The 24,936-nt window shown below is 32.6% G+C and overlaps 1 protein-coding gene across 1 annotated transcript; it reads right to left on the minus strand.

Annotated features, from left to right (window-relative positions):
• Positions 1-257: 257 nt before the first annotated feature.
• On the minus strand, positions 258-1,974 carry LOC134262266 (fibrinogen-like protein 1). Its single transcript, XM_062744637.1, has 3 exons — positions 1,743-1,974; positions 1,501-1,640; positions 258-440 (listed from the first exon to the last, which is right to left on the minus strand). Exons 1-3 carry the CDS (start codon positions 1,972-1,974, stop codon positions 258-260), a joined length of 555 nt encoding a protein of 184 aa, XP_062600621.1.
• Between the last annotated feature and the right edge of the window lie 22,962 nt (positions 1,975-24,936).

Here is a 24,936-nt window from a genome sequence, read left to right on the forward strand (position 1 = left end):
AATACTTTTTTGGAGTATGTTGCAGGTCCTTCCACTGTCCACTTGAAATTTAACATACTGTCTGTTGACTGAAAAAGTGGCAAATACCTTGTTTGCAGTAGCTTGGGTAATTACATTAACTGACTCATTGTTGTTTTTTTAGATCAACACTATACATTGTAACTAGAAAAGTAAGCATCCGAGTCTTATTCGGCAATTTCGGTGATTTGATGGACCGTTGACTTGGCGGAATTGAAGGTATTTTCAAAGTGAAGAAGTCAGTGTTCTGGTCCCGCTTGTGCCTCTTGTCCGTTGCTGTTGTTTTTGTGGCTGTTTCTTGAAAATCTTCTTGCATGCACAGATATCCCTGTTGCCTGTGGTTGAATTGTCCTTGTTCTGCTCCTTGGAGACTTCAGTGGCTCTGCACACATGGACACATGGACGCATTTCTCCAAGTCTGTCTGCCACACGTAGAAGCCTTTCTCGTCACCTAGACTCACTTACCCCAAAAACAATTCGATCTCTTATCAAGTAACATGTGTCAGCCAAAGTTCTAATTTCTATTGAGAATTTGTCAGATGTGTCACCTGTTTGCTGATTTCTGCTGTAGAATGTGTATTTCTACTGTTTAATTCTTCTTAGGGTCACAATGTTTGTCAACGAAAATAAATTTCACTGCTATATTATACATGTATTTTTCTCTTCGACATTTATTTTGTTTCCTTGCTCGTCTGTCGTTTGAAATTGCATTATATTGTTAATTCCCCTCTCGTTGCGTCCAAGAAGGTACAGCAAGAGTTTCACTTTTTGTGCCTCTGGCCTTTAATTAGTCCATGCTAATATATATGTAAGGTAAAACTTCTTCCTTCCATTTGATCCAGGTCGGAGAAAGATGTTTAGCGTCAAAATCCATTATTTGGGGTAAATGAATTACGTTTTCCATTGTTGTCGATTTTTGCGCGCACTCGAACAATAACACATAAAAGTATCAATTTGTCTCTAATTGTGGCTGGATACACAATATTTTCAATCTCCGTGCTCACTAATAATTGTCCAAAACTTCTGAAACCATGTTTCAATAGGCTGCTGCAGCCTTGTGTAATCGAAAAGTAAGTATCAACTAGACAAAGTTTATTAGAACAAGAAAACAAGCATGGTGTTAATTGTAAAATATGACTTAAACAACAAACCCGTGAAAATATTGTTACAGAAACGATGTGTGATATGTCCTTAATGAATATAAGATAAGAAAATCCGTCAATCCGAAATCAGTCTTCTCTGTTTTTTCTTAAACATAAGGTTTGTATTTTTTTTATAACTATGAATTCATTGGGGTAAAACTCTTCGATTTTCTTTCAATAAGTTAATTGATTTTGACAATTAAAAAAAATCTGAATATTTAATGTTTTGCATATTGCTGATTTTTTTTGTTTTAGTCACATATCTTTATTAATTCAGAATCCGACTTTATCAAACTGAGAGAGAGAAAGAGAGAGAGAGAGAGAGAGAGAGATATCTTACCGTCCACCCTCCGCCCTCTGTCTCCGTATCACAGAAAACTGTTACTAGACTGCTGTTTCCGAAGGGATCTATGAGATAAACGCCAGACTCTTTGTGACCGTGTACATAATAATCCTGACAATCTGTATGAAGTTTTAAACCTGAATGTCAAAAAATATATTCATGATATTGTAATAATCATATCAATGAATAAATTTATCATATTTGAGAGAGAAAGATAGTTGGATGTGAGAGAGATTTACCTCTCTTGACCATTTCGACATCTTCATGGATCTTGCCTGTATTTTCCTCAAGTCTCTTCACCATCTGCCTCAGGGAATCTACAGATTTTTGGATCCTCTCTTGTTGGAGCAGAAGTTCTCGGATTTGTACCATAGTTTTTCCACTACTGGTACAGCGATCGCTTTCTTTCACGTATAGGTACTGGGAGCTTGTACATAAGAATCCACATATGAAGAATGCTGCCCAAATCATTGCTATGGTTTAGCGTTGCGTGAATATGTCCACAGCTTTTTATCCTCTAAACAGGGAAGTTAAAAAAAGATATGGAGATAACGAACAGTATGAAATAGTTCATGTTTTTTCCGTAATGCATTTTTTTGTGCAAAGGATAAAAAGTTAAAAAGTCAGATAAGATAACAAAGAATTGTTAGCCTAATAACATTATGAAAAGATCGCACTGTCCACACCATTTTTTTTAAACGTACATTTTAAAAAAAACTACAAAAATGGAAAAAATATATTTGAAAAGCGGGTGGTACGAGTCAGTTTTTGATTTGTATTTAAATCCAATCATATTGCAATTTCCTATATATGCTTTAGACCTCCCCCCTCTCTCTCTTGACACACAAACACGTACACAAAAGAAAATAAATTTCCTTTCCTTTTTTGTTTACAATTATATGGAAGACACGTACTTTCTGGTCAAAAAACAAACAAACAAACAAAATAAAACCCTATTGATGTCCATCGTCTCAAGCCATATAGCTCTCTCCTACCTGTGGCTGCTTGATCACAAAAAGTTTCGTAATCTTGAATATTTACGCCTCTCTATTGTGACGTCATATTCAATCAGTGGCAAGTTTTGTTTTCATCGCAATCAACAACTGACGTCAACAGTATACAAGAAATATTTCCTATACTGCGATTGGACATTGAAAGGTCGCGATAAAGTTCATCATCCGACAATGCTTTACTCGCATCGGTCAATCTTTAAATGAGCTTCGAAGAATTCTCTCATCTTTCAACCACGGCCAGAATGGGAGGGTCGTACATTTTTGCCGTGGTTTGCGACGATGATGGATGCCATGTGCTTGAAGATATCTATTTAGTACGTCTTGTGGTCTACATTCTGAATACAACTGATAATGTAGAAACATGATATTTGCATCACATTTCTTCATTTTTAAAGTTGTCAATGGATTATTTTTTTTAAAAAAATCGAATTCTGTGAGAGTGTTTAGAACTCAGAGAAATAATTCATTACTTTATAGTACGGTTTGAAAACACTGAAACAATGAGGAAGATTATAGATTGTAGGAGTGGTTTGCTCAAGCACTGCAAAATTAGTCAAAAATTGTACTTTTATCTTGCAGGGGAGTAAACTATTCTCTTGACTTTTGATTCCTTCCTCATCTCATTCTGTACTTACAAGACGTTCCCAATGTAATAATATACTTTTCCCTCTCGTGAAATAGCTATTAACGCTTCATTAAAGATCAACTCAAAGTTTTTGTAAATTTTGGTTTTTGCTTGATATAACCTTAAGGAATACTAATTGTAAAGGGTAGCGTATTTGACCATGTCTACTTAAATTGAATCAGAGTTAATATTGGTTAATTGACTTTTCAAATAAGCTGATCACCCGTTCGAGTAGGTAGAATAACCCACCTGCCAGGCCTTATCCTGACGGAATCAGTTGTAGAGAGAAGAAGGAAAGCTGAAGAATAATATGGAGATAACGAACAGTATTCAATATCAAAGTCCATAAAACAATACAAAATAGGAGTAGAGCAAACATGGACCTCCGAAACATAAGAGATCATGTGCCATGGAGGAATGAACATCCCCTGCTGACCGGTCACACCCGCCGTGTACTCCTTGTCATGATCGGTGAAAAAAAGGAAAAATCCATCGTCAATTCAGTGTATAGACTAACAATAAGAATGAAAAACGTCAGTCAGCATTTGACTTGATGATAAATTTTTAATGCTTTCAGGTTCGTTGTATCAAATTTAGAACTTCTGAAATAATCAGTTAAAACGGACTGCTGATATACTTGTTTCATCAACTTGCTTGTCAATAATTTGCCTCTTTTTAGATATTGTACATAGGTAGAGCATGCTACTGCGTATCGAATCAACAGAGATATATACACTCCGTATGCAGGTGATGAAAATATAATGTATAAATAGGGGAAGTTGGCGATAGAAAAGTTAAAATCATCATGTTTATAATAATGCTTGGTTGTAAGATTATGTTTTTCCTCTTTTTCAAGGAAAATATCAAATTATGAAACAAATTTGTCATATCATGTGATATCTTTAATCTCAAGCTCTCCAGTATATATCGTATCGACTTAAGAATGTGAATTACCTTGTTACTTGATAATACGTCGTAAATTTATCTAAATATTGAGTTGAAGGCCACAGCAAGAATTTTCTTTTTCTTTACATGCATAAGATTTTGTTTAAGTTCTGCTTCATATGAATATAAAATAGATATGCCAATACCGGAATGCAATTGGTACCCATGGGAATTCCAATATATTGTTGATTGATTGAGAATTTTTCACTCATATGGAGACGTCACAGTATGCCAGTGAAGGGCTTCAAATTTTGACCTTTAATCGGCACTCACGGCCATTGAGCAGTAAGGGATCTTTATCGTGCCAACACCTGCCCCTGTCACGGGGCCTCGGTTTTAAGGTCTCCCGCAACTTTTACTTCAAAGTTCCGAGCGTATGGCGAAGGAACAGTTGCTACCCATTTTATCGACTGGGTCAGTCGCCTCGGCCGAACGCACGACATCCCGGTCACGGAGCAAGCGCTCTACCGACTGAGGCGCCGTAAACGGTAATATATTGTTGAGTTTACCCGTCAAATACCACAAAGATATTGTCAATCAGAAACCCAAGCATCTTTTTTATGTCAACTTCGGAATACTTGTGTGTGCAATCGGAATGTGTTTTAACAAACTTTTTTGCAAATGACCATTGATCAGGTAAGTAAATTTAAGATAACGATAACAGTTTTCAATCTCAAAGTCCTTTTAAACAATAGCAAAAAGAAATCATTCAAAACATTATCAGGATTAAAAAAACGGTTTTGCGACCATCCTATTTTAATATCCCTAAAGATGTTAAAAATGATATCTTATTTCTTAAAAAAAATAATTTCTTTTGATAACTTAGTGGATATAATGTTTATAAAGGTGGGGAGAGTGTTTGTAAATTATGGTGACATTATAACTATGAGAGTATAATCTTACATATACATTATCTTTAAATGTTAAACAAAAAGGTGAATATGATGAAGGACAAAAAAATTATTTTAAAAGAAATATATTTTGAAAATTAAAATAACAACGAAATTATTAAACTAGAATAACCCACATTTTTAACCACAATTTGAAGGTCTGTCTCTGACAACAAATGTATGAAGGAAAAAACGTTGTTAGATAATGAAGTCTGAAAGGAAGGAAAACAAATGAAAATATTAAAAATCATTTGATAAATCGTAATTTTCTGACACCCGTGAAGTCGCGGAAGAAAACGAAGATAGATAAAAAATGCAGTCAATTGAAACGTTATAAATTTAAGGAAATAGAATACTATTTGACCTCAGGTTCCAGACATTTTTTAAGGTTTACATTAATTTTAGTATATTTATAAAACCATAACACATAGGGCCTAAAGGAATTTATTTAAATTAAAGTTTGGTACATAAGATTTGATCTAATTACATTTATGCATGCACAAGCACAAATAAAACTAGATTCATGCATCGCCAATTTTCAAAAATGTATTTCACTAAATAGGAATATAAAACAAGAACTGTGTAGAGTACGTTTTTATGCGATAAGTAAAATTCGATGTTCTAAAAAAAAGAAACTTTTTTTTATAGTTCATGTTGAGCAACTTTATTCATTAAAAATAAAAAAATATATACATTTTTAGGTCACCTGAGTAAACTCAGGTGATCTATTGCTATCCGTTTTCGTCCGTCATCGTGCGTCATCCGTCGTGCGTGAACATTTGAACATTTTCAGCTTCTTCTCTGCAACCACTGAACAAATTTCAACCAAATTTGGCACAAAGCATCTATGGGTGAAGGGGAACAAAAATTGTGAATTTCATGATCCCTGCCCCCCTGGGGCCTGAGAGGTGGGGCCAAAACCACTAAAATAAATGCAATCTTTAAAAATCTTCTTCTTTACTCCTGGACATCAAGCAGTCAAACTGTTTGCATGATTGTAATCAGCAATGAGTCCTCTACCAAAATTTTGAAATTCATGGCCCTTGGGTCAGGGGTTTTAGTGCTAGGGCGGGGCTAAATAAGTAGGTAGTAAAAATGCATTATTTCTTTGAAAATCTTCTTCTCTGCTCCTGGGTTTTAAATAAACCAACTAAGTACATAGTTATGATGAGCAAGTAGGCCTCTACCAAAATTGTTAATTTTATGGCCCCAGGGTCAGGGATTCTTGTTTTAGGGTGGGGCTCTAATTATTATATAGTGAAATGCATGAATTTTTGGAACATCTTATCCTTTGCTCCTGGTTAATATACTAATGATCTAATTACATATTTAAGGCCAGGATTTATTTTTTTCAGTTTTACAAATCCTCCGCTCAAGGTTTTAAATTTTCAGAAAAAAATAAAACAATTTTTTTTCTCTCCGATATCAAATTTGAGTCGGGATCGAGATTTCAAATTTACGAACTCGCACTTCCGGTTTTAAGATGAAACGGCGGGTAAATAAAGCTAGATCTGAGAAGATAGCTTGGTTTAGTGTAAAATTCATCGATAAGAGTGCCATTCAAAACGTTTCACCCGTTCAAAGGACAAATAAAATGCTGACGACTTTGTTGCACAATGACATGCTGGTGAGATAATTATGTATTCGTTTCAAAAGTAACTGTAAATTATTTTCCTCCCCCAGGTTTTAAACTGCCCGTGGTCGCTATTGCATATTGCCAGGGACATTGTTTAGGTCTCTGTTATAGCTTACAGTCTAAGCATCATTCTTCAGAAAAGGGTTGCTTATGCATCAGATGTAATGAATAAAACTATGGGAGAAGTGAAGTCCATTTGAGGAAGAAACAACCTGAAGAAATAAAAAAAATCAACTATTAAAAGGCAAGAATATACAAATATATACAGGCATGTAGTATCATTTGTATCAGTCAGAAAAAATATTTTACTCTTAATTGAAAAAATGTTGACCCTACTCCCTAATACTCCCTGTCTGTTTTATGATAGGAATTATAATTTTAGGCATCAAGTAAATTTTAGAACAATGTCTACACATTCACCTAACACATATTAAAAAAATGAAGATATATTGAAAGACCTTTAAAGAATTGATTTTTCAAAATATATTTTGACCAACATCACAAAATTTATATAGCTGGCCCAAACTGGCAGATGATGAAATAGGCAATTAAATATTCTACTTTCCTATTTGTAAGCATTGTGTGTCCAGTGGTAAGGAGCCTATTAAATTGCATAAAAAAGAATGTACAAATGGAAATAATTGATTTATCAAAAAAACATTTTTATTTCCTTCTCCTTCGGGACTTTTTTATTCTCATGTTCATAACTAAACCTAAACATAAATCAAAGTACTGAAAGCACTCATGAGAGTTAAACATGGTGTAAAATAAAATCTTTGATCGGGAGGTTAAGTGAGTGAACAATATTATTATTTCAAATAAGGACAACTGTTTCAGATTTTTTGAGTTGCAACAATCTTGAGAAAGACATTCAGAGACATTGAATAGCAAACAAATGCATGGGCCATAATGCTTGCCTGCCTACATTAGTCCCTTTTTATACCCCCTGCTTGAAAAGCGGGAGGGTATTTATTAATCGGGATTTCCGTCCATCTGTTTCTTACGCTTTAGATATACCTATCTGTTATCCGCAACTCCTCTTACACCACTGAACGAAATTTTCATAGAATCTTTATTACTAATTGCCGTTGTGCACCTTCTATTACTTTTTCATTTTACACATATTTTGGGTTTCCCATTGCAAAACATGGACACTGCCATTATATTCATATTAGATTCGGTTGATCATATATATAATTCACTGCTGACAGTCTTCAAATTTGTAATATATTTTTCCTTGGCATCTTTACCCATGTGTTATGAAAATTTCAGTTTCGCAGGAATAATACCAATGTTGATAAAATGTGGATTTTAACACAGCATCCTTTTAAGAGCTAACAGGTTTGTTATATAAAACTTCTCTGTGAATATAAATGTTTTTCAATTACACGAACATTATACATGGAGTACCTCAGAAAATAATCTTTTTTAATATTGTGAAGAAAAAAGCAATACAAAATAAAAACAAATATTTAATGACCAAACATAAAAACAGTGGTATATGTGAGAGTTTGTGTGCGTACAAATTATCTGGTATGTAAATGAGGTTTTCCTTTTATTAAAAAATATATATATACTTCATTTTGTTGTTTTTAATCGCGATTTTATGAAAATATCGGTGTCCGTTTCTGTTTTTAACATTTATAACAGAGTACTAGATTTAAAGTTTTCGGCAGGTGATACTGCTGATTTAGTAATAAATACGCATGTTTCCTAAAGTTTTTAGGCATTAATGAATTCATTTAAACCAAAAAAATGTTTATGAAAAGTTTGAATAAATTCTGTGCACCGGTAAAAAAGAAATTGCCAAAAATCCGGGACCGTCGGGCGTCGGGAAGACTAGATTTACCGCTTGCCGTCAGTATGTAGAGTTGTCGTTCGTATCTCTTTCAGTGTATGACGCTACACTAAAAATGAGTTCCATTACGAAAAACTTTTGAGGTTCTTTATAATTTAGTTTTACTTTAAACGAAATCTAATATTCAAAATAAGATTACTTTATCATTACATTTACTTACATTTCAAATTATGAAAATTAGATAAATTCAGGAGAAAATGACATGAACTATTTGTGGCGGATGTTTATGCATGTTTTCTGTTGAATATCATCGGAGTAAATCGGTCGACACAGTAGCCTCGCTTTCGGCTCTATATAATCAACACAAATTACTGCGCATGTTAAATGCGTGATGACCATGGGAGATTGAACATAGTTCAACTCCCCAAAAAAATACTGGCCTTATAATGAAGAAAGGGGCCTTTTTCAAAATAGATAATTTAAGGGGCCGCTGGGTCAGGGGTACCAGGGGGGAACTTTGACTAAAAACAAATTAATGCTTTGAAATCTGCCCTTTGATAATGGTGCCTCCTTCAAAATTTGTGAATTTCATGGCTTTTGGATAAAAACACGAACCAAATACAATCGCTGGAAAGTTGTTACATGATACTCAGGTGACCTATAAGGCCCGTGGGCCTCTTGTTAGCTCACCTCAACGAAGGTGGGGGAGCTTATGTAATACCGTCAGCGTCGGTGTCGGCGTCCCATGTTAAGGTTAAGTTTTTTTGAAGCAGTTTTCTTTTTAAGTATATACTTCTATGTCCTATATTGATTAGACATGCATGGAAGATGGTTCTAGTGTGTTTCGTTGTACCAGTCAAAGTTTCAGATGCTCCAATTTCAGCAAAGGAATGAACAGGTTAATGTTTTTGGAGCAGGTTAACATTTTTGGTGCAGTTTTTGGTGTAGATTTCATTTCTAAGTAACTATAAGACCTATGTTGACCAAACTTGCATGGATGATACATCTAAGGATGCATACTACCAGGCTTGCTTCGGATGCTGAATGTGACCTACATTTTCCGATTGAGTGAACAGGTTAAATCTAAGGATGGATACTACCAGGCTTGCTTCGGATGCTGAATCTGACCTATATTTTCCGGTTGAGTGAACAGGTTAAAGTTTTTAGTGCAGGTTTCATTTCCAAGTAACTATAAGCCCTATGTTGACGAAACTTGCATGGAGGATTCATCTAAGGATGGATACTACCGGGCTTGCTTCGGATGCTGAATCTGACCTACATTTTCCAGTTGAGTGAACAGGTTTAAGTTTTTGGTGCAGGTTTCCTTTCATTTGCAAGTAACTTTAAGCCTTATGTTGACCAAACTTGCATGGATGATACATCTATGGATGCATACTACCAGGCTAGAATAGATATGGGTTACCCCATATCCAAAGATATTCAACTTTTAGATTTAATATATTTAACAATGTTTAATGTCTTAAGATGCACTGTCTGGTTATGGAACTGGTGTAAATTTCGTGAGTCCGTAGCATTACGGTCGCCAAGTCTACTAACAAACAGTACTCATACCTGTGCCCGCAGGATCAGTTTGCCTTGGTCTATACACACGTGCGATTGAAAACTTTGTCAAACGCACAAGCGAGCTCGGAGAAACACGTCTGTTTTGCGGAGAAGTTACCATGGCAGATAAAACTTTTTGTCTTAATTTAGACTCATGTGAATACGAATTCTGATTAATAAAAAAATAAACAATTTCAGTTTTCTGTTAGAAATCTCCAACCCGGATTGAGTTTTGCAACAAATTTTATAATTACGCTACACACGAACAGAATCCGACCAGGGATTGAAAATTTCATCATTTAATGAAACACACACAGAGAATGATTATCTTTTTTGTAAGAGTATGATATGTATGATACAGTACCCGCATCGTTATTCTTTACAGGATACAGGATACGATAGGATACACGCACGATACGATAGGATACACGCACGATCCGATAGGATACACGCACGATAGGACAGGATACACGCACGATAGGATAAACGCAAAAACACGATAAACACAAAACACGATACACGCAAAACACGATAAACGCAAAACACGATAGACCTGATAAACGATCCTCACGATAGGATAAACTCAAAACCTGATAGGATTGTTTCAAAATGCGGAACGTTTTATGACAAGACGAAAAGATTATTTTGTTTAGTTACTACAATATTTTAATTTAAGTACTTGCAAAGCTTCAAATCTAAATTATAAAGTACATTTAATTACTATAATAAAAAAAATTGAGATCACTGGTAATTTTACGAAAGTTGTGTCTTTATATACAGTTTTTGACAATGATTAAATTGATTATTTTGATATGGAGACTGTAATTTGTTTCAATTTCTACTCAAGGGTGTGGATTTACGATTATTTGTGTAAATGTTAAAATATTCATCATAATGTTGAACTATGATTCCTTTGGTTATGGATATTTTAACATACATGTAATTGTTGCACAAAAATCCCTTACATAATTATGTGTCGTTTCTCACGGGTACTATAATAAATTAATGAAACTCTATATATTTATAGATTTATTATTTATGGAACCTTATAATTGTACCTAATAAATTTATCTACAAATACTAAAATATTTCAAGGAAGAAATTTACGCAATGAATTAAATATTTGTATTTAATGTATAGAACTTACAATCTGCGATGTATCCAAAAATCGCAATTAAATATTAAAATCTTAGGGAAAAAATACATGTAATAGACCAACCGAAAGACAGGTCCAAAGAAATCAGCTTTAAAGAACTATATAGTTCAAGAAAATTTATTTCCTGAGTAGAAATCCAAATAATTGTTAATATAATAGCGCTCTGCATTAATACATTAAACTAGCTGTGTCAACAGAATATGATTCTGCTACAACTGCACATGTACATGTACGTTTACTCTAAGCTCTAACTTATGTTAATGTACTTAAAACCTCGTATTAATTAAAGAACATTGAATGACTTTTTTTCTTTGCAATAGAAAACACAAAAATTTAGAAACAAATATTAAAAGGGTGAAATGCGACTAAATAATTATAAATCTTTGCTACTAAACTGTTTCTAATGAATTATTAAACCCTGAAAATTATCTTAGACTTACCCGATAATCTCATATACGGTGTAAGCTGTTCAAAGTCATCATGTTTTTTCCTGTTTATTATTTTTAGATTATCAAATTCCAGATAGAATTATTGTAAAACTTCTATTTTATAGGAACTGCCATGCATGATGTGATAAATTGGGTATAGCATTTTCATGCATTACATTTTATAATTTTGATATAATTCTTTTTTTAAATTTAGACATATTAAGACACTTAAGTAATTAGATTGTGATAAAAATATATTTAAAAAAAGTACCTATACGGAGAACATCTGTGTAAAAGTTATCTGGATCAATGTCTTAAATCCTTCGTTATCATTATTTTTTTTTAATCGAGATTTTAAATAATTGTGCATACGTGTACATGCAGATCAGAGTCGAAAACACATTCCTAATATTACCAGACGATTGATCGGGAGAAAAAAAATGAATATTGTATTTAAAAAAGATCAAATAAATCCTCTGCTAATTATTATTAAAATTTTCCGTGACTTACCGAAAATAATCCTCTAGTGACTCAATTCCATAAATTAAAAAAAAACAACAGGGAATCGATTATTTCAATTTCAAAAATTAATTTTGATTCTCTGCTTGTCTATGATACGATTATTTTCTTAATTTAATTTATAATTAATTGTTTAATTTATTAATCATATTATTTATATATTTATTATTTTCCTTCTACGCTTTAATATTTCTTTTAATGGTGAAAAACTAAGGAATTAAACTATCTTTCCTTTTTCTTGGTAAAAATAATCTTATTTAAATTAACAAAACGAAAAAGAAACTCGGAATACCTCGGTAACTTCTTCCTGTAGTAAAGATAAAAAGCGAGGCTTTCCGAATATACACGATAAACGCAAAACACGATACACGATAGAACCTGATAAACGATCTACACGATAAACGCAAAACACGATAAACGGAAAACACTGTAGAAAACGCAAAACACGATAAACTGAAAACACGATACGATAGGATACACGCACGATACGATAGGATACACGCACGATAGGACACGATAGATTTGTAAAGAATAACGATGCTGGTACTGTAATTGACGAACAAAAAATGAACTAAATACAATTGTTGATATAGTATTATCAATTCATCGGTGAAAAAAATTATTAATCGAAGAAGACCTAAGTATTTTCTGTTATCAAACATGTTTAAAAAAATAGGCTCGTTAGGGGTTGTTGATTAGAGATACACAGGATCGATAGGGGGCGTTGATAAAAAGACTATATGCCGACCTAAAAAGCTCTTTGCGCATGCGCTTAGCGATTAAAAAAGTATGAGTGGGAAATATGGAGAAAATGTACATAAACAAGGCCAAAAGTCCATTAAGGAATACTCAATTGAAGCAGAGCAAACACTGACTTCCAAAACATCAGGGGTGGGACCAGGTACCATTAAAAAGTGATAATCCCCTGCCGACTGGTCATGCCCGCCGTGTGCTCCTTTTTATGATCTAAAACGGAAAAATCCGTCGACAATTCTGTGTGTAGTCAATGTCCTAACAATTAGTAAAAAAAAAGAATTTCGTAGGAACTCCCCACTATTTTCTCAGTATTAGTATGTTTTTCTCTTGACCGTATATGAATGAAGTGATCAAATGCCTGAAATTATTTTGTATTGTTATATGGACTTTGAGATTGAATACTGTCCGTTATCTCCATATCCTTCTTATCATTCTTATACGAACATCCTAAGACATCCTTGAAATACTAGAATTATTTTTATCACTCACTGTTAATTCTCACTTTGTGGGAATATGAATTTCACGATTTAAATTTAAATGAAATGCAAATCATCCTAACATGTTTCTGCAAAGTGAAATGATGAATAAAATAAAATTTTTCAACTATATCGCTTTTTAGATCTTGCACATCTCAAATGTAAAAAATTAATGTATTTGTATGTTAACGTGATTACGTGATTACTTTCAAAATATGACGTCATACATAAGGCCAGAAAGCAATATTTTGGCAAAACTCTTTCTTTTAAATTTTAAATTAATTTCAATATTTTAGAATTAAAGGGGGCTAAACCACACTTTCCAGATTTTTACAAGGACTTTGTAGATAGGAAAATTTTCATATTTGTAATAGTAATCAAATTAAATACAAGAGTAAATTTGCCTTGAAATACACATTTAAATGAATTTACTTTTTTAATGCAATGTTTTTTTTGGCTATAAATATTTCCAAAATTTTATCTGTATCGATATTTTTTTAAGAAACAGGTGTTCAGTGTAAGTAAGGGTATCCTTATTTAAAATGTTACTAAGTTACCGTCCAGCTACATCATTTAATATGCTCTGACATTCTTCCTAAGTCATATCTTAAGAATAATCTTCAGGCAAATCTTTGGAAAGTTCTATGAACATGCCTGCTGGTGTTTGTGCGTGTAGGTAGGCTTACAATATATAGACATGCTATTGTTAACATTGACGTAAAAACACGAGTGTGTACATGTTCATTAAGATATATTATAATAGTCAGTTATAAACTGTAATGCAGTTCCTTTTGTATACCCCCTTCTCCATCCCACACCATAAAGCTGAACACTTTTTACGTTTGATATTGCACTAAATATAAAAGGAGTTCTAGTCATTAAGCTCATTTTCTTTGAGACAATATGTAGTATTAGATATCAGCAGTAATACAAATTTAAACTGAGTTTTACTTCAATCAATAAATAAGAAATGTTCTTTATTTCAGTCAATGATTCAAGCATGTATGATGTTGTCTATTGCCATACAGACATGCTGATAATATAAAAAGAGCTAAAACTACGAACCATCAAAATGTGCCTTTAATTTAAGACAAAACTTTAGTTTGAAATCACAAAGCCTATCATTATTTATTTTTGTAGAGCACGATGTCATGGTATGCTACATATACTTTTTGGCACATAGGACACCGTCTTTAGCACATGCGCAGGAAAATTTACCGATAAAGTTAAAAACTACCTTAAACGCTGATTTTACGGCAGTTATTTCGAAATTTGAATGTGGCCATTCTCAAGTACAATTTCCAATTTTGAATGCCAAAAAAATATTACATAACTGCACCTTTACGCAAAATATCCTAGATGTACTTGCGTGTGGCCAATTTGAATTTTACATTTTATGAATGTTGTGCTTTCAGAAATTGAAGCAAGGTCCTCCATATTTATATTGATAAAAAGTTCATCATATGCGTAAATACCCTTATTTAGTTTTTAGTATATCAGATTTATTCTTGAAAATTATATAATCCCTAATTTGAGAATAATTTTGTGATAGAATATATGAAATTGACACTTAATATGTGATTCTTCTTATAAATTTTAAAATTACGCTCTTTTCATTCATGCTTTCGTACATGATGCTATGAATACGTCATAACATGACACTGCTGACGTCTAGATACTGCATCTGAGCATAAATAATCAATTTGAAGAAGTGCAAGGTGTGTTTGTGAAACACTATGCGCCCGGCGGCAACAAAGTTCATTAAAAAATTTTTAGTAGATAAGTCAAGTCAAGATCACAAGGTAATTGACCTTGACGTCATTCTAAAGAACTTTATTAGTGAAGTAACCATACCAACTATCAGGTCTCTATCTTTCATGATTAAAAATTATGGCGTGTTCTAAAAATCTATTTTTAGCATATAGGTCACAGTCATAGACCTTGATGTCATTTGAAAGATTTATATTAGTGAAGTATGCATACCAAATATAAACTATCTATCTCTCATGGTTCAAAAGTTATGGTGAAAGTTCGAAAAAGGTATTTTTAGCATATAGGTCACAGTCAATGTCACAAGGCCATTGACCTTGATGTCATTTGAAGGAGCTTTATTGGTTGAATATGCATATCAAATATCAAGTCTCTACCTCTCATGGTTCAAATGTTATTGGCGAAGGTTAAAGTTGACCCGGGCGCATAAAAATAGAAAAGTGAGAAAATAATTTTATGATAAAAAGTGTTGAAAAAAGATTGTGTCGAGTTTCCAATTTGTTGCCAGCACTAGATGTTGAACTTAATAGTCTACCTCGTTTCGGAGTAAATACTAGTAGTTTTGTTGGTTTGTTCACACAGTGTTATTTCAATTTAAGAAATGTATGGCATCTATGAATATTATGCATTCAAGACTGTGTTCTCAATCTTATTTACAGCAAATATAAGTAAGCAAACTCTCTCTTTTTCCCCGTAGCTTCCCCTTCTTTACCATCTTCCCAAGTCAGGAGTTTCTCATCTGTTCCGCTCCAAATAAACCCTTGACCGATTAGGAAAATTTTGACAGGATTTACTGTCACGCTATCTAGTGAGATTATTATCATTACACATTTTGAACTCTATTGACCTCTGATATTAATCATTCAGAGTAAACAATTCAACAGAGAATTCGAGATAATATTGATAGTCGGCAATAAATTAATAATCTAGTCAAATTATCAAATTTTCCATCAAAATGTGAACTAATTGCAACAGTTTCAAAACTTATTTTAATCAATCTATGATATGATCTGAATATATAACAAAAAGTTTAGAAAAATTTAGACATGGGAAAATTGAAAAATTGAGGTCATTATTGGGACGTATTGTGTTCACTCTGATTAAGTGTTAAACGAACAATGTAAAGTAGAAATTTAACTTCTATACTGGTTTAAAAACATGTAAGTAGGGAAATAAACTTAACTGAATAAACTGAATGGGAAAAATATTAAATTTTGGTTACTACAAGTGTATATGTGTTGGTTGCCATGGAAACAGTATAAATTGAGAATATCACCTACTTTTGAACAATGAACCTTTACAAACTCGAATACGTCGACAATTCTGTGTGTAGTCAATGTCCTAACAATTAGTAAGAAAAAAGAATTTCGTAGGAACTCCCCACTATTTTCTCAGTATTAGTATGTTTTTCTCTTGACCGTATATGAATGAAGTGATCAAATGCCTGAAATTATTTTGTATTGTTATATGGACTTTGAGATTGAATACTGTCCGTTATCTCCATATCCTTCTTATCATTCTTATACGAACATCCTAAGACATCCTTGAAATACTAGAATTATTTTTATCACTCACTGTTAATTCTCACTTTGTGGGAATATAAATTTCACGATTTAAATTTAAATGAAATGCAAATCATCCTAACATGTTTCTGCAAAGTGAAATGATGAATAAAATAAAATTTTTCAACTATATCGCTTTTTAGATCTTGCACATCTCAAATGTAAAAAATTTTAAAATGTATTTGTATGTTAACGTGATTACGTGGATACTTTCAAAATATGACGTTGTCATACATTATTCCAGAAAGCAATATTTTGGCAAAACTCTTTCTTTTAAATTTTAAATTAATTTCAATATTTTAGAATTAAAGGGGGCTAAACCACACTTTCCAGATTTTTACAAGGACTTTGTAGATAGGAAAAATTTCATATTTGTAATAGTAATCAAATTAAATACAAGAGTAAATTTGCCTTGAAATATACATTTAAATGAATTTACTTTTTTAATGTAATGTTTTTTTTGGCTATAAATATTTCCAAAATTTTATCTGTATCGATATTTTTTTAAGAAACAGGTGTTCAGTGTAAGTAGGGGTATCCTTATTTAAAATGTTTCTAAGTTACCGTCCAGCTACATCATTTAATATGCTCTGACATTCTTCCTAAGTCATATCTTAAGAATAATCTTCAGGCAAATCTTTGGAAAGTTCTATGAACATGCCTGCTGGTGTTTGTGCGTGTAGGTAGGCTTACAATATATAGACATGCTATTGTTTACATTGACGTAAAAATGCGAGTGTGTACATGTTCATTAAGATGTATTATAATAGTCAGTCATAAACTGCAATGCAGTGCCTTTTGTATACCCCCCTTCTCCATCCCACACCATAAAGCTGAACACTTTTTACGTTTGATATTGCACGAAATATAAAAGGAGTTCTAGTAATTGAGCTCATTTTCTTTGAGACAATATGTAGTATTAGATATCAGCAGTAATACAAATTTAAACTGAGTTTTACTTCAATCAATAAATAAGAAATGTTCTTTATTTCAGTCAATGATTCAAGCATGTATGATGTTGTCTATTGCCATACAGACATGCTGATAATATAAAAAGAGCTAAAACTACGAACCATCAAAATGTGCCTTTAATTTAAGACAAAACTTTAGTTTGAAATCACAAAGCCTATCATTATTTATTTTTGTAGACCACGATGTCATGGTATGCTACATATACTTTTTGCACATAGGACACCATCTTTAGCACATGCGCAGGAACAAATTTACCGATAAAGTTAAAAACTACCTTAAACGCTGATTTTACGGCAGTTATTTCGAAATTTGAATGTGGCCATTCTCAAGTACAATTTCCAATTTTGAATGCCAAAAAAATATTACATAACTGCACCTTTACGCAAAATATCTTAGAGGTACTTGCGTGTGGCCAATTTGAATTTTACATTTTATGAATGTTGTGCTTTCAGAAATTGAAGCAAGGTCCTCCATATTTATATTGATAAAAAGTTCATCATATGCGTAAATACCCTTATTTAGTTTTTAGTATATCAGATTTATTCTTGAAAATTATATAATAATAATAATAATAAATAGAATAATTTTGTGATAGAATATCTTAAATTGACATTTTATATGTGATTTTAAAATTACGCTCTTTTCATTCATGCGTACGTACATGATACAATGATTACGTCATAATATGACATTCATGACGTCTAGATACTGCATCTGAGCATAAATAATCAATTTGAAGAAGTGCAAGATGTGTTTGTAAAACACTATGCACCCGGCGGCAACAAGGTTCATTAAAAAATTTTTAGCAGATAAGTCAAGTCAAGATCACAAGGTAATTGACCTTGACGTCATTCTAAAGAACTTTATTAGTGAAGTAAGCATACCAACTATGAGGTCTCTATCTTTCATTATTGAAAAATTATGGCGTGTTCTAAAAATCTATTTTTAGCATATAGGTCATAATCAAGATCACAAAGTCATAGACCTTGATGTCATTTGAAAGATTTATATTAGTGAAGTATGCATACCCAATATAAACTATCTATCTCTCATGGTTCAAAAATTATGGTGAAAGTACGAAAAAGGTATTTTTAGCATATAGGTCACAGTCAATGTCACAAGGCCATTGACTTTGATGTCATTTGAAGGAGCTTTATTGGTTGAATATGCATATCAAATATCAAGTCTCTACCTCTCATGGTTCAAAATTTATTGGCGAAGGTTAAAGTTGACCCGGGCGCATAAAAATAGAAAAGTGAGAAAATAATTTTATGATAAAAACTGTTGAAAAAAGATTGTGTCGAGTTTTCAATTTGTTGCCAGCACTAGATGTTGAACTTAATAGTCTACCTCGTTTCGGAGTAAATACTAGTAGTTTTGTTGGTTTGTTCACACAGTGTTATTTCAATTTAAGAAATATATGGCATCTATGAATATTATGCATTCAATACTGTGTTCTCAATCTTATTTACAGCAAATATAAGTAAGCAAACTCTCTCTTTTTCCCCGTAGCTTCCCATTCTTTACCATCTTCCCAAGTCAAGAGTTTCTCATCTGTTCTGCTCCAAATAAACCCTTGACCGATTAGGAAAGTTTTGACAGGATTTACTGTCACGCTATCTAGTGAGATCATTACACATTTTGAACTCTATTGACCTCTGATATTAATCATTCAGAGTAAACAATTCAACAGAGAATTCGAGATAATATTGATAGTCGGCAATAAATTAATAATCTAGTCAAATTATTAAATTTTCCATCAAAATGTGAACTAATTGCAACAGTTTCAAAACTTTTTTTTAATCAATCTATGATATGATCTGAATATATAACAAAAAGTTTAGAAAAATTTAGACATGGGAAAATTGAAAAATTGAGGTCATTATTGGGACGTATTGTGTTCACTCTGATTAAGTGTTAAACGAACAATGTAAAGTAGAAATTTAACTTCTATACTGGTTTAAAAACATGTAAGTAGGGTACAGGAGTCTGAAGTTTTAATCGTCCAAAAAAAAAAAATCCGGAAAAAAATTTTCCTACCCTTTACTAAAAAGTCTGAAGTTTTAATCGTCCAAAAAAAAAAAACCGGAAAAAATTTTCCTACCCTTTACTAAAAAAACCCCAGGATGGCAACGTGTTTTGGGGGGGCCCCACCTAAACAAATAGATCTGGGCTTGGTCGGAAAAATCTCGCAACTAATTCAGTATTCGGAGTGTTTGTGCTATTTATTCAAGTTAAGAAATCAAATCTGCTTGACGACTACGGGCTGTTCATCGCCTTTTTTCCAGTTTGACAGCTCATCCTGGACTCCATGCCACTAAACCGGAAGTGAACTCCGAGGTGAATATATGACGTAATTGAAGAAAAGAACCAAAACAATGCATGTAAAACTTCATGTACAATTTTATGTTACCATACGTGATCAATAAAAAGATATATTTTTCAAACAAAATAATGCTTCATAAGGGCGCTTAGTCTAACTGTTTGGCTCTTTGTCGACATGGCTTTTTAGTGATTTAAATTTGGCGCTTGTAAAAACTGAATTATCTGTCCCTGGTACACATCGTCGTACGAGTAAGAAAAAGAATAAATAACTTTTTAAAGTTCTCTTAAATATATTCAAAATAACTGAATAAAATTACGTTGAACAATTATTTATTTTATTTCATTTGAACAAGTTTTTTATAAACGTCAAATATACACTGCGAGATTCTTTTCCGGTTTAGTGGCATGGAGTCCAGGATGAGCTGTCAAAGTGGAAAAAGGGCTAGGAACGGCCCGTAGTCGTCAAGCAGATTGAATTTTTCACATTAAATAAATAACAAAAACGCTCCGGAAACTGAATTAGTCGCAAGATTTTTCTGGCCAATCCCAGATCTATTTGTTTAGGTGGGTCCCCCCAAAACACGTTGCCATCCTGGGTTTTTTTTAGTTAAGGGTAGGAAAAATTTTTTCCGGATTTTTTTTTTTTTTTTTTTTTTTTGACAATAAAAACTTCAGACTCCTGTGAGTAGGGAAATAAACTTAACTGAATAAACTGAATGGGAAAAATATTAAATTTTGGTTACTACAAGTGTATATGTGTTGGTTGCCATGGAAACAGTATAAATTGAGAATATCACCTACTTTTGAACAATGAACCTTTACAAACTCGAATACAGTCACTTTGTTAGTTTACACACATACTCAAAATGCATTCTTTTGCCATAAATGCTTCAAAGAAATTATTCAGAAGATTTATGTAAATAGGTGGCAACCATGGGTACATTATAAATGAATTTTACATGAAAAGTTTTGGTATTCAGCAATGCTAAGTATAGCACGAATATACTCAATCACCAAAAGTTAAGAAACAGTAAAAATGTTTAATTAATATGAAAGGTAATATCCGAAAATAATTAGAAGCAGATTAAGAGGGGTCAGGAGACATCCCCAATAAGAATTTTTTTTATGAAAAATTAGCAGAAAATGTCCCCCCCCCCAAAAAAAATCCCTCCTGTAACTGAAAGATTTTCCCCGTATATGAAGAAAATTGTGGAAAGATCTCATAGAACTCCATTCCTCCCCAAAATGGATTTATATGTTTTTATCCTGGATTAGGTAGGTTGTTATTTTTTGTTGTCAAAACATATTCTGAAATCTGAATTTTTTTACGCACAGCAAAGCTGTTCCCCATAGATTACATTGTAGTTGTGTTGTCCACCCTTCAGAAAATTTTCTTTCAACATGTGACACCAGTTTTGAGTCCCTGCAATATGATTGGTTGGTAACTTGTATAAAATGCTCAGAAATAAAAAAAAATACTCTGTTTTCATCAGTATCATAAAATGCTTGTACACAATAATGAGTATGATGGATCTTGCTTGATCAGAACTTGAACCCACCCCACACCCGGGTACCCTACAGGGTATTTCTTGTCATGAGTTTATTAAAAATGCTATCTTACTCATATCAAGTGGATCAATGTATTGTTTTACCCTCCATAAAATGAAACCACGCCTTCCGGTGTCATAAGAACATAGCAACATGTAATGTTGCTTTATGGATGGTGATATTCCAAAAAATATTTCAAGATTTTTTTAGTGTAGCCCTCAACTACATTCAATAATATGAAGATAAAACACGTTTTAGGATAAAATCTGAAATTTTTATCCCTTGAAAATGATCATTGTTGACCAAGATGTAGCTGAATCAACAGTAATTAAATTGCATTGAGAACAAAATGTGAAATGTGCGCGCAAAGATTCTGCGCAGTTAATAATAATTATATCATTACCCTTCTTGAATCTTAATATATTTCAAACCGTTGCTATGTAATGTTACTTGAAGAGGGTGGGGGCAATTGAAAGTACACAGTAGATTATTTTATTCTTATTGATAAAAAAAAAATCTAAAGTCAAATTAAAGCACTTACACAAATGGAATGAAGGAAAAGAGAGCAAGCCAAGTATTTGTTTCAAGGAAGAATTCATTGTTAAACTCTTGGTAGATACTGGTTATTAATTACTACTTGTTAAAATTCATATGTAAAAGTATTATTAATGTTTCTTATATTTTCCCCAAATATTTTTATCCTAACAGTTATAGAAATTATAAGACTTTGGCTTTAATCTAGGAATTCGCCCGCATGGTGCAGTAGTTAGAGCATCTGTTCAAGAGTTGCGAAGTAAGGAGTCGATCTTTACGTCGTCGGTTCGAATCTTACTGTGGGATGTGGAGACCGACCGGTCGGATAAGACCGTATAAACCCAGGTCTCATGTCGCAGTAGGCACTGGCGCGAAAAAGATCACTCACTGCTTAATGGCCCTAAGTGCAGAGTATAGAAAAAAATGTGCAGCTGTCCACTGGCAAGTGGTGGCAACTCCATATGCATGGGACGTTGAACAAAATACAATTATACTAGAAAGATTCACGTCCTTTTACTTTTCTTTTTTCAATGTTGCTCTTATTAAGAAGTGACTTTGAAAGCTAGTGTTTCAGATTGTTCACATTCTAAAGCATGCTCATGGAAACGCCGTTTTCACCAGTCCCCATAAAATGGAGCTTCTATAAGTGCCGCATCAGGCATTTTAGTGTAGCAAACATGACCATATGATCTACAAGGAGAAGTTAAGTTTTTTAAAATGGGTTAAAAATATTTTGTTAAAAAGTTACATTAAGAATTTTAAAAAAGGGCATTTAAGCATACAGTTCTGTCTAAACGATTTCATTTGAATTATTTCCATTACTATAAACATTATGCAGCTTTGGTATGATGCATGGTACAGTCTTTATAGAGAAAAAGGTCAAAATCAATTGGCTTTTTATATAAGGTTCGCTACTTTTTTGCAAAAGCAATAAGCAGTAAATCTGGAGAGCAAAAATAAAATGTTTGAATCACACAGTTCAAATTTAAGTTCCGGAGATTCCTGAATGGAATTAAATATTTGATTTTTTTTAACTTGAAGACCTTCAAATCAAATCTTGTTCATGTGATTCCATAAATTCTGTACTCTTTATTTCAAAATGATAAAGAGCAAGAGCCATCTTATACATAAAATGGCCCTGTACTTATATCAATTAATAAACTATCACCCTCTTTCCCATTTCATATATCAAAAAGAAGTAGACACTTGGTGCTTTTTTTCTATAATAAAATTTCGTTTTGAAAATCCACATATTGGAAAACAGGCTTTTAGAAATTGCATTGTTCTTGAAATTTGCAGAAAACATGCGTATTTGACTTCAGCAAAGAATTAAAATATGAGCACAGCCCACGATCCAAAAAATAAAACATGTATTTTGATCTTCAGAAAAAGAGCTTTCATTATGTATTTGCATATTTTGGATCAGAAGTTGTGCTGTATATGAAAACTTGAAAAAATGCTTCAACTTTAGGTCATTTTCAAAGGAAATTACAGAATATGAGGAAAATGACGCATTTTATGACGTCATAATGCATTGTATAGATGTGTAATTATGTCACGATTAATAGATATGTGGTCACCAACACTCCAAGTGATAAATACTGCACTTGCAAACTAGACTGAGCAGTTTTGATTTTTCAGAAATTCTCAGGGCCAAATAAGGCCCAAAGTGCTTAATAAGGCTCTTGCTCTTTCTATTGTGACGGTTTTGGTTTTTTTGAATATTTAATTTGTCTTTATTAGCATATTTAGTGCCTTAAATTACCTTAAAGTTTAATACATTTTCCGATAGTCATCCCTGATGTTCAAAGTCCCGTATTTGTAATTTTGTAACTTTATTTGTTTTCACATGTGCTCAAGTTAATTTTACCTCCATTTTGGCTGTCATTCCGAACTTATTTTGTATCCTGACTTTTCATTTGTTGACAGATAGTACTTAGAACATATCAGAAATCATTTTAGATATTCACATTACTATTTCAAAGCTACTTAGTTAGAATGATTTTTATTGGTCAGAGTTTATATATAAATGGTAACAGTGGCATTTTCAAGTCACTCTAGGCTAAAGAAACCAAAGGTTCAAGCTTTCTCTTCTTCTCTCTGAGGGTTAAATCCCGGACTGCTCGTGCAGTCTCATTTTTTTTTTGTTTAGGACACGATCTAAATTCTGTAAAATGTAACTAAGTCCTTAGCTAGAGTCACATTGGTTCAAGGATGAATTAGATATCCCTAGGCCTTTATAGTGTTATTTATAATAAATAAATTGCCTTGTCCCTTGTGTAATAAATAGGGCTTTAGGAAATTTTTAGTCTACTTGCATAGAGTCTCACTATAATTTTTAGGGTGTTGTATGGAATCATAAAATCTCTTAGGTGTATGGAAGCTCACTCCCATCTATTTTGGTAGATTTTTCTTAGGGCATCACACTCATTTTCTCCCATTATATTTTTGTTATCAAATTATGTTTACTTTGTTATTATTATTCAGTTATTAATTTATTTTTCTACCTCATTTTTTTGTTTACATTTTGAGATTATTTTGGAAACTTATTTGTTATTTGTTGTCAACTACAAAATATTCAGAATTTCACCATAATAAATTAATTGTTAAAATTTAAACTTTCTTCTTATTTCAAGGTGTTGATCATAATCTAGGAATCTCAGAACCTGGGTTGAATAAAACAGGACCAGTTATTGTACCTTTACATAGTTAGTGGGCTTGGTCTGTTCCTTAGTATTACTTAGTAGAGTTTAAAGATAATTTTGCATACTTTTGGGCAGATTGAGTACACTTTGCGGCCATAGACACACTTGTTCCCGTTACACTATATATATTCTAGATATTTAATCAGAATATATTCTGTGATGATGCAATTGTAACAACTCTGATATACATTGTACATGTACTTGTCTGAGAA

The sequence above is a fragment of the Saccostrea cucullata genome, unplaced genomic scaffold (assembly GCF_032062105.1).
Source record: "Saccostrea cucullata isolate Sc308-1 unplaced genomic scaffold, CSIRO_AGI_Scuc_v1 ctg528, whole genome shotgun sequence".
Classification (NCBI taxonomy): domain Eukaryota; kingdom Metazoa; phylum Mollusca; class Bivalvia; order Ostreida; family Ostreidae; genus Saccostrea; species Saccostrea cuccullata.